The sequence below is a fragment of the Nansenia antarctica genome (assembly GCF_963989245.1).
Source record: "Nansenia antarctica genome assembly, chromosome: 10".
In the NCBI taxonomy this organism is placed as follows: domain Eukaryota; kingdom Metazoa; phylum Chordata; class Actinopteri; order Argentiniformes; family Microstomatidae; genus Nansenia; species Nansenia antarctica.
In genome coordinates, this window is record NC_137680.1 from 15,254,125 (window position 1) to 15,266,031 (window position 11,907).

At 51.0% G+C, this 11,907-nt stretch overlaps 1 protein-coding gene across 1 annotated transcript in view; it reads right to left on the bottom strand.

Moving 5' to 3' along the window:
- Positions 1 to 4,381: 4,381 nt before the first annotated feature.
- The window catches only part of bbs9 (Bardet-Biedl syndrome 9), a gene marked incomplete at both ends in the record, with an annotated part of 160,634 nt that continues 153,108 nt past the window's right edge, over positions 4,382 to 11,907 (bottom strand). Inside the window, one exon of the mRNA XM_080541005.1 lies at positions 4,382 to 4,695. Within this exon, the coding sequence (XP_080397131.1) occupies positions 4,382 to 4,695 (314 nt within the window). The remainder of the gene's footprint in view (positions 4,696 to 11,907) is intronic.

Genomic DNA, 11,907 nt, shown 5'->3' on the forward strand with positions numbered 1-11,907 from the left:
CAAAACGCGACAAGAACGGCCCCTTAATATTTAAATCATTGCCGCCGGGGGGGTTTAATAATCCCAGTGATTTGATGTCCGACCCTGCCCGGCTGCTCTCCGCTGCTGCCTGCCTGCCGCTCGGTAATGAAACCTCGGCGCAACACTGCTGAGAGGGAGAGAGAGACCCACCTACTGCTATCGGATCTCGTTTCACTAACCAGCCTGAATACACACACTTGCACTTCACGTGTCCTCACTGACTGTACATCTGGGCGCTCTCTCAGCACGGCCACGCTGCCTAACGGGGAGAGGAACCACCGAAGTGACCGTGGGCTCCTCAGTAGGACACCGTGTCAGAGGTGGGGGTCCTGCGCTGTCGGAGCGGTCTGAGGAGGGAGACCCACTGAATCCCCCCGGATCAATGAGACGCACGTGTCTTGTCTGTACTACATCCCATGTTCCCATTCAAACTCACTGCCACACCTATCTGGTATAGATTGGGCAGTTTCTTGTAAATCCACTTCAAAGGCCAGATGGCAATTTTTAATTATAACAATAAAGTTAGGATGCATATCTAAGATTAACCATCTTGCATGACATCAAGTGTCTGTTATTGTTCTTTGAGACATATTTAGAAACATACACCTTTTAAAACACTTTGCCCACTCTTTAAATTGTGGTTCTTAAGAACCACACATGGGAAGGAAAAGCATTTCTTCAAAGAACCAATTACGGACCGGACCCAACCCCTTTTTACTACGTTGAACTGTCAAGGAACAATGTTTTGTTTTATCTAATTGCATTACTCTTGTAATTTCACATTGTAAACATGCCACAAGGGACATGGAGATTTCTCTGTCTGTGTCTGTGTTTGTGTGTGTGTGTGTGTGTGTGTGTGTGTGTGTGTGTGTGTGTGTGTGTGTGTCTGTGAGAGAGAGAGTGTGTGCGTGTGTGTGTGTTTGTGTGAGTTTCCCCTCAACAGATGAAATTTGAATTTCATTCATATTAGTCGCTAGATGGCGCCAAAGAGTACCCTTCTGAGTAGTGTAACGGCCAATCTGGCCACAAGATTATTACAGATACCCAGTCTGAACAGGTATTTAACTTGGATGTGAGTTATCCTCCTCCCTCCTCACTAAAACAAAATAGCCTTGTGTTAGCGCTGTGGAGACACTGTTGAAGAAGACGTTCCAGCCGTAGGTGTTCTGACCTCCGAGGACTAGTCCAAATGAACCCACAGCAGGACACGGGACACAAAAAAAACCACTCAATGCAAGTGTGAGTGTTATCTCCCTTTTCTGTAACTGACATTGACTACACCTCATGCTATCCTATGTCAGGGATGACCCCCTGACCCCCTGACCCTAACACCCGTACATCAGTATAAAAAAAAGGACAACATACTTTGTGGCGTTGTTGTGTGAACGTCACTTCATTATGTATCACCTCCCATGCCAGGCTTGTGTGTCAGTGTCGTCAGCCGTGTCCAGTGTGTTGTGAGGTGAGGAGTTAGCGTTGTGTCTCCATGCGGAGGAGGTTGTACAGACGTTGTGAGGGCGCAGTGAGGCAGCTGTCCCGGGTTAAGACGGCAGGCAGACGGTGGGTCTGGTCCAGGAGGGTCGGGGGTTAGACTCAGCTGTCGTGTCGCGACTTGAACACGACCTGCGTCCGAGCCCGGTCCCACGCCGTCCGGGATCAGGCAGGCAGCACCGCAGTGGGCACAGGGGGTCACCCTTTGGTCCCATCTGAACTTTGACCCCAGCGGGGTGAGAGGTCGGGTACCCATCGGCTTCAGCTGTGTGAGGTGGGCGACTCAGGGGAGACGTCATTAGGCCTGGCCAGGGATGACACACTCAGAGATGACGCGCACGTGCACGTGAATACAAACACACACGCACACGCACACGCACACACCCACACACCCACACACACACACACACACACACACACACACACACCCACCCACCCACCCACACACGCACACACAGAGAAATATAGAAACACGTAAACTCACATACAAACAGAAACACACATGGACATCAACAAGCTCCAAGACTCATTCACACTCCTACAGAATTGTCGACATGAAAACACACGAAACATGTGAACCAAGAAAGAACCATCGCATCTCACAGAAAGAGCAAGTGTGTCTCTTTAAGAGAGAGGAGAGGAATAACAGAGTGGTTGGGGGTAAATAGCGTTGTGAAGGCTATAGATTATTAGATTTAGTCTGAAGCTGGGTCCCATCACACTCAATACTTCTCTCTTGTTTTACAGGCTTTTCACAGGGAAGTAGGGATAAGGCTTAATCCCCACTCATATACACATTACAGTTCCATACATACTGTTCTGGACAAGAACATGCACACTCATCTGATATATGTCCTCCCCTAAGCCTCTCACAAGACAAATAAAATGACACCAGGCCATTTGTTTCTAAAAGTCTAATCCAAAGGGCTGTTTATTACATTCTCTCACAACCACGTGGCACTGTTACAGTATTGGTGTGTGTTGTACAGCGGGGTTGTAACAATGTTTGGTCGTCGTTCAGTCATTCTTTGCACTCCAGCTTGTCCTGTAACACCGTTGTGGAACACAGCGCCACAAAGCGTTTAGCCGAAGGAAAATACAAAGTTCTTGAAGAGAATTTTTTTGGAAAAAAACAAAACAACTTCTGACGTCAAATGGACAGAACATAACACAGACCTGAGAGGAGCTTGTGCCGGAGTCAAACTCCATCCATTTACACAATGTGGCTTTAATGCAAAGATCAGCGGCAAATTTTAAAAAATGAAGACTTAACGTTCCTTACTGGAGCTTAAACTGACCTTGACGTTGAGCTCAGGGAATGTCGCCCCAGTGACAGGAAGGAAAAGAAGAAGAGCTGACAATCACTACTCAGCCACTGGCATCAAAGCCAATTAACAGTGTCATGTCCTAATGTACCGTAACAGACATGCTCCTACATACTCAGTTAAGTGGGGACTGGAAAGAGAGAGACAGAGACAGAGGTGGAGAGAAAGACAGACAGGTGGACGGAAGGACAGTGGAAAGAGATACGGTATCAGTCAACATTTAAACATCAATAGTTGGGTAGGGCTAACTTGAGCCACCCTGCTTCGTTTCTATAAAAAATAGAGAACAGGCAACAGGACAAGTGTCTGGTCCCTCAGTTCTACATGAGAATGGTACAAAACCTCTTCTATACAGTCATACATTCATCAAGCCTGTAGTGTTTGGAACATTGAGACGATACACAGCTAAACTCATGATGATAGGTACGGACACACATGTACAGTTCAGCGTATTAGCAAAAATACACAGCTGCTTGGATTGTCATTGGTCAGGCTGGAACAGCGTTCCTCTAGGGTGCTAGTCCATGGTCTGACTGGCTGGGGACACACTGCAAAACCTTTAAGCTGTGTGTTTGAGAATATATGGGATACAGCGTGTGTGTGTGTGTGTATGCCAGCAGGAAAGTGTGTGCATGTGTCTTTGTGTGGTTGAGCTAACGTGCGTGCGTGTAGGTGTCCCCTGTAGTTCTCACAATCTACTACGCCAGGAGTGGTTTCCTAATCATGTGACCTTGACTGGGGAGGGGGGGTGGGGGTCCCGTACATTTCTCTGGTCAGGTCATGCTGGCAGGAAACACTCCTGGCCCTAGTTAAGAGGGTTGTTTCCCTTATCTCTCCTTTCCCTTTTTTTTTTCTTTCCCATGTCCGATAGTTGATCCTGCTCGTGCAGAGAGTTTCTGTGTGCCTATAGAGCCGCTGGCGGGACCAGAGTGGCCTCGCTTTACCCACCGGCAGGAGCGGGCGGGAGGAGGGACGGGCGGACGGACGGACGGACGGAAGGACGCGAGGGGTTATTCTTAGTCCGAGGCGGGGGTGGCTTTGGCGAGGCGTGGTGCCACACGAGGGGGCGAGAGGGCGGGGCAGACGTCAGAGTGGCCGAGGCCGTGGCGTAGGCGGGGTGGTTAGGGCAGACGGATTACCGACGCGCGGGCCTGTGGGTTCCAGCGCTGTGAGACGCTGTAGCTGGTGGGGAAGAGGAGAGGGAGGAGGGGGAGGGAGGGAGGGGGGGGCTTTGATGTCTCACGTCTGACTGCCTGTCTGCTCTGCCTGGAGCTTCCCTGGGCCTGAGCCTCACCACCGGGGCCCCAGGACAGACAGCAGCAGCTCTAACTATGGCCTACGGAAAAGCGTCAGTCCTGATGAGTGTGCGTGTGGACACTACGTATTTGAATGTACATGTGGGTGTGTATGATGTGTATGTGTGTGTACGTGGATGTGAGATTGTGTGTGTGTGTGTGTGTGTGTGTGTGTGTGTGTGTGTGTGTGTGTGTGTGTGTGTGTGTAGATATGAGACTGTGTGGGTGTTTATTTATCGCAGGACTTTATCAGCCCTCTCCAGCCTCTGGGTCTTTCTTCTTCTCCTTGACCTTGACAGACGACTGAGACGACTTTTTCACCACTTTCTTTTCCCCAGACTCCTTCACTTCTTTGCTGGATTCTTTCGTGGACTCTTTGGTTTCTTTGGAGGACTCCTTCGATGACTCCTTCTTCGTCTCCTTCGCCGGGTCCTTCATTTCCTTCGATGGCTCCTTCTTCTCCTTAGCAGGCTCCTTCTTTTCTTTCTTTGCCTCTTTCGCAGGCTCCTCTGCGGTCTCTTCCACTGTCTCTATCGCGGACCCCTCCACAGACTCTTTCTTATCTGAAAAAGGTCAGGGAGAGAGAGATTGGGGTTATTAACACACACACACCCTGCATGAACCACAACTCCTCCATCAAACTGTGGTTGCCGTTTGGGACACAAGTGATAGATAGCCTAAGCAGTCCCTTTCCTTATCTGTAGTTCTGGAGGATGGCTTGGACAGCTTACTTTGTTTAGTGACTAGGCCAAGACAAATCTGAGAGAGAGAGAGAGAGAGAGAGAGAGAGTTTTACCATGTTCAAACCACTTCCCCATAGTGTTAGCCGTAGTTTACATTGTCCATTCACGGTGAGCAGACCACAGTTAGCATTATGTTAGAGGATTAGCCAATATTTGCATTGTGCCTATGCCCGATAACTGCTTTGTATACAGGCTTACGGTTAGCATACCGTTACACACCACTAGCATATATAGTACAGATAAAGACCCCTGGGATCCTGACTAATGCCTTCAGACGGCTACCAAACCAGACAAATGGAGTTACAACGGCACCTGTTGCATTACAAAGGAACAGGGCCCCCACCTACCCCCCCACCCCCACCTCTCTCCCCCGCCACCTCCCTCTCCCCCCTCCTCCACGTCTGATTGGCTCTTTGATAAGATAATAGCAGGACCGTTGTCTCCCAACAATGAGACATGCTTATCTCCATGAGAAAGGAGAGGGCTGTGTGTGTGTGTATGGGGTGGGAGGGGGGGGGGGGGGGACCTATGGTAAGGACTCTAAAAGAGTGTGTGTTTAGAGACTCCGTAGAGGGACTCTAATCAGCAGGGTAATCGTCTAGGGCTTAGAGTCTTGGGTGAAGTGTGTGTGTGTGTGTGTGTGTGTGAGTGTGTATGTGAGCGTAGTGACTCTGGTTTCTTTTTGATTCTGAGGTCTCTATATGAAGGGTTTCTAGTGTTGAGCATGCGTGACGTGGGTTCCTGTGTATGTAGGATGCACTCTGAGGTAGTGTGTGACGAGGCATTTATCTGTTATTTATCTCACACCTTTATCCAAAGCAAGCAACAGTTAGATCTACCGTTCAGTACGCTCCCCATCTAGAATCGCTAGTGTTTCAAATGTTTCCACGCTCAGCACAACTGAGCCATCCACCTAGTGCAGTGAGGTGACCGTTACTGTTCAGCATACAGGAGCATTGTCATGGTTGGTGGACAGCAGTGAGTTATAAGACCCAGTGTGTGTTAACCGGGGATGCTTGGTGCCTCTTGTGTTTTTGTCTAGCCTCCCAAATGATCCTCCCCCCCCCCCCCAGGCCAAACCCCAAATACATCAACATCAACCCCCATCAACCCCCCCCCCACACTCTAAATAAAGAGACAGAACTGGTTACAAGACTCAGAAAAGCCTGTGTGAACAGGGAGAAAAGTGGCAGTAAAGCCCTAGTAAAAGTAGGCCAGTTAAACAGGGAGTAGTACCAGTGTCTTATATTGTCCTGAGAGCTGGCACTCGCAGACTGCTTCTGGGTTTCCATTTGGGTAACGGGGGGGGGGAGAAGGGAGCCGGGCTGGGCTGGGCGGGCACACACACACACACACACACACACACACAATATACCACACACATATACCACACACACACACACACACACACACACACACACACACACACGCCCAATGCCTTCAGATCTTTTACAATCACACATGAAAGCAGCAGGGTTATACTGACACCCACAGAGGAAATGCTGACTTAGGAAATCTCACATACATACAGTTTGGACAGGCATAACGTGTACGGGACATATGATGTCATCAAATACGCTGTGTGTGCTTGATGACTGATGAAGATGTGCCCTTAGATAACATCTTTGTTGAATTGTATGTGTGTGTGTGAGTGTGTGTGTGTGTGTGTGTGTGTGTGTGAGCAACCATGGCAATGTGTGTGTGTGTGTGTGTGTGAGTGTGTCTGCTCTCAAGTGTGTGTTAGCAGGCGTGTCAGCAGGGTTAATCCAGCGGTAGCGACAGGCCTAATCCAGGCTGGACGGCGTCTGTCTGTCAGGGCTCTGACTGGGACCTGAGGGACCAGAGGAGACCCTCTGTCCACACCTCACTGCTCAGCAGCTGATCACCCACACACCAGAGTGGACGCCAGGGTGTTTTGTGTGTGTTTTGTGTGCTTTGTGTGCTTTGTGTGTGTGTTTGTGCGCGCCTGCGTGTATGTGTGTGTGTGTGTGCATGTGTGTGTGTGCACCTGCGTGTGTGTTTGTGTGTGTGAGAGAGAGAGAGAAAGTGTTAATGTGTGCCAGTGTGTGTGTGTGTGTGTGTGTGTGTGTATGTCTGTGTGGGTCTCGCCAGGGATCGGCCCCTCGGAGGGCTGCGTGTGTGTGTGTGTGTGTGTGTGTGTGTGTGTGTGTGTGAACGCGGTCCAGACTAAACGGCCGCACGGGATACACAACGGCATTGTGTGTGTGTGTGTGTGTGTGTGTGTGTGTGTGTGTGTGTGTGTGTGTGTGTGTGCCGCTGTCAGCCAAAAAAGCTAGGCGGCAACACTGTACACTCCTAGTACAGAAACAAACAAGAGTGGGAAAAAAACAAAACAACCACAACAAAAGGCAACAAGTCCGTCACATCTACCCCGGAGGAGAACGCACCCTATCGTGTTCTTTTGTTCAAAGCGGGGTAGATTTTCTGCTCGGCTTGTCCCCTGAGAGAGAGGAGTGCGGGCTTCTCTTTAGAGCCGCAGGGGGCCATAGTCAAAACACTCACAGGCCTCACAGACAGCCAGCATTCCCTCTCTGTCCTGGACCATGCGGGAGGCTTCAGCCACGCTTCCCACTGTTTTATAAATACCTCCGCTTAAACTGTCTCGCTCGCTCGCCAGGGATCGGCCCCTCGGAGGGGGCTGTGATGTGTCTGTGTGTGTGTGTGTGTGTGTGTGTGTGTGTGTGTGTGTGTGTGAACGCGGTCCAGACTAAACGGCCGCACGAGGATACGACGGCATTGTGTGAAATCTAAAAACAAAACGAGAGGATGGCAACGTGGGAATGGAGAGTTGAGAGAGGAGAGGAGAGCGAAGGGCCGTATAGAGCAACGCACGCACGCACACAGACAGACACACATACACACACGCTCACACACACACACAGACACACATACACACGCACGCACGCACACACACAGACACACACATGAGCGCATGCACGCACACACGCACACACGCACTATTGTCACTTTTCTATCTTGAATTATGCCTATTTCCTTATTGTCTTGTGCTGCAATGTCAGGAATTCCACTCTCTTACACTTGTGTAATGTGACGTAACAATACAACTTGAAACTTGAAAAACTGGAAACATGCACACACACGTACACATGCACACACACGTACACATGCACACACACGTACACATGCGCACACACTTACAGGTGTCAAACAAAGCATTGAGAGTGGTAGCATACTATAATCTATAAGTGCCACCGACACACACACAGAGGTGTAGACACACAGTCTCCTTTCTTATTGATTGATTTCTTTTCGCAAAGGAGAACAGAATTCCATTCTGTCAACACCACCGACGCTTATTCAGATGAAAGCCTATGGATCAAACCCTCCGCGACCGGGGACAGACAGATGTGTCGCCTACTACAGCTCGTGGAGTTGAAGTCTGTCTTTTATGTAACGTAACCGTAACGACTCAAGTCCATATGGCAGAGCGCGGCGGAAGGCTTCCACAATGCCACGCAGGTTTCAAGACGAGCTACGCAAAGGTCAACTCTTTGGCTCCCACTCATCGGCAGTCAGAGAGAGGATGGAGGAGAGGGTGGAGGAGGTGTGTGGGTTGTGTTCACTCATCAGCAGTCAGAGAGCGGATGGAGGAGAGGGTGGGGAGGTGTGTGGGTTGTGTTCATCAGCAGTCAGAGAGAGGATGGAGGAGAGGGTGGGGAGGTGTGTGGGTTGTGTTCGGAGAGAGGATGGAGGAGAGGGTGGGGAGGTGTGTGGGTTGTGTTCATCAGCAGTCAGAGAGAGGATGGAGGAGAGGGTGGGGAGGTGTGTGGGTTGTGTTCGGAGAGAGGATGGAGGAGAGGGTGGGGAGGTGTGTGGGTTGTGTTCGGAGAGAGGATGGAGGACAGGGTGGGGAGGTGTGTGGGTTGTGTTCGGAGAGAGGATGGAGGACAGGGTGGGGAGGTGTGTGGGTTGTGTTCGGAGAGAGGATGGAGGAGAGGGTGGGGAGGTGTGTGGGTTGTGTTCATCAGCAGTCAGAGAGAGGACGGAGGAGAGGGTGGGGAGGTGTGTGGGTTGTGTTCACTCATCAGCAGTCAGAGAGAGGATGGAGGAGAGGGTGGGGAGGTGTGTGGGTTGTGTTCATCAGCAGTCAGAGAGAGGGTGGAGGAGAGGGTGGGGAGGTGTGTGGGTTGTGTTCACTCATCAGCAGTCAGAGAGAGGATGGAGGAGAGGGTGGGGAGGTGTGTGGGTTGTGTTCATCAGCAGTCAGAGAGAGGATGGAGGAGAGGGCGGGGAGGTGTGTGGGTTGTGTTCATCAGCAGTCAGAGAGAGGATGGAGGAGAGGGCGGGGAGGTGTGTGGGTTGTGTTCAGCAGTCAGAGAGAGGATGGAGGAGAGGGTGGGGAGGTGTGTGGGTTGTGTTCAGCAGTCAGAGAGAGGATGGAGGAGAGGGTGGGGAGGTGTGTGGGTTGTGTTCATCAGCAGTCAGAGAGAGGATGGAGGAGAGGGTGGGGAGGTGTGTGGGTTGTGTTCAGCAGTCAGAGAGAGGATGGAGGAGAGGGCGGGGAGGTGTGTGGGTTGTGTTCAGCAGTCAGAGAGAGGATGGAGGAGAGGGTGGGGAGGTGTGTGGGTTGTGTTCGGGCGGCTGTGTAAACACTGGGCCTTAATCCCAGAAAGTCGCGGAGTCTAAGCCAGTAACCCCTCTGGTAAACCACTGCATGATCAAGCAAATTACACTCCCTTTAGAGAGAGAGAGAGAGAGAGAGAGAGAGAGAGAGAGAGAGAGAGAGAGAGAGAGAGAGAGAGAGAGAGAGAGAGAGAGAGGGAGGGAGAGAGAGAGAGAGAGAGAGGTAGAGGAAGCTCTTAGAGGGAGACTCTAGTGTTGGGACAGCTGCTAATGAAATGGTTACTGACTGAGAGGGTTTGTGTGTGTGGCTGAGTGGGAAAGTGTCTGTGTGTTTGCTTGTATGTGTGTGCTTGTTTGTATGTCTGTGCATGTGTGTTTGTGTGTGTATGTGTGTGTATGTGTGTGTGTGTGTGTGTGTGTGTGATGAAGTGACTGAGAGGGTTTGCGTGTGTGACAGAGAGAAAGTGTGCGTGTTTGAGTATGTGTATGCTTGAGTTCGGGCGGTTCAGTCTGTGTGAAAATGTCAGGGAATGAGAGTTTGTGTGTTTGTGTGTTTGTGTGTGTGTGTGTGTGGGTGTGTGTTTGTGCGTGTGTGAGGGTGTCTAGAACTAGCAAGTGTGTGTATATGCCTGTGTTCTCCCCCAGCCTCCCTCTCAGCAGCAGGTCCAGTTAATAAAGCGGTCCCTCTCTCTGGGGGTGGCCTGAGGGCTGGAGGGGTAGAATAAACCCAGAGACAGAGGAGTGTGGAGAGGGCTTAATAACTCCTCTCAGACAGGGAGGGACTGTCACCCACTGGGGGATCTGTGTGTGTGTGTGTGTGTGTGTGTGTGTGGGGGGGGGGGGGGTCAAAGTGGATTCAAGGGGTCGGAGTCTATGTCAGATGCCCCAAGATAAGTCCAGTCCACACAGCCAAGCCTTTGTCTGCTGGTGGGACGTCTTAACGACATGTTTTGTGTGTGTCGGGACAAGGCTGCACTATCGCATAGACAAACAGGGCTCGGGCCTTAACTAAATAAACCACGGGAGTCGACAATCTGGGCCTTGAATGTTCTAAACGCTCCCGTCTGCCCCCTTGAACAGACAGAGCAGAGGAAGGCCGTCTACGCCGTGATTGGTACAGAACAGACGGATCTTCACGTCATTCAAGACCATTCGATGGCGGTACCAGCCCGTATGACCCGTTCAGCCAGACTCCATCCGAGCCCACACCTATAACACACACATGCACACGCACACACACACACGCGCACACACACACACACACACACACACACGAACACACACACACACGAACACACACACATACACACACACACACACACACACACACACACACACACACACAATAGAGCCTCTGTGTCTGTACCAAACCGGGGTGAACAATCAGAACGGCCAGCCCAACCCAACCCTGGGTTGTCTCACTGTCTCCAGTACCAACAATGTGCTCCAAAAACCATCCTGGAACCCAATCACACACACACACACACACACTCTCACACACACACACACACACACACACACACACACGCACGCACGCACGCACACACACACACACACACACACACACACACACACACACACACACACACACACGAACACACACACACACACACACACACACACACACACACCTCTCATACTGTACAAGAAACAGCAGGAGGGGGGAGGGACGCAAATACCGTAACACACCATTGAGAAAATAATGACGGCGCCGTGCGCTGCCTTCCAAGAGCTCCCCGTTACCAAAGGTCAAACAGGAAGAGAGAGAGAGAGACTCTCAGAGAGTCTGAGAGGGAAAATAATAAAGTTCAATGTAAACCTTACCCTGGAGGCGTAAGCAAGGTGGAGAGGGAGAGAGGGAGAGAGGGAGATGGAGAGAGAGAGAGATGGAGAGGGAGAGATGTAGAGAGAGAGAGGGAGTGATGGAGAAAGAGATGGAGAGAGAGAGAGATGGAGAGAGAGAGAGAGGGAGAGAGAGAGATGGAGAGAGAGAGAGGGGGAGAGAGATGGAGAAAGAGAGAGAGATGGGGAGAGAGATGGAGAAAGAGAGAGAGAGATGGAGAGAGAGAGCGAGAGAGATGGAGAGAGAGGGAGAGAGATGGAGAGCGAGAGAGAGAGCGAGAGAGATGGAGCGTGAGAGAGAGAGAGAGAGAGAGAGAGGGGGGGGGGGGGAATTGGCTGAAATGAATTTTGGAAACAAATTACAAAAGCCAATAATATCCTTCCGCCAGACAGGCTGCTGAGAAAGTGGCTGGCTAACGTGTTTTGATGGGGGGGCGGAGAGGGGCGGGGGTGCCGGAGAGCCGTATGACTGTATACGCTGCACGCTCCAGCACTTAAACAATGTCCTCCTGCTACTTCAACAGTCACTGGGAGACTGGGCTGTACTCACAACGTCCATTACCCTAACGGGCCATCTGACGGCAC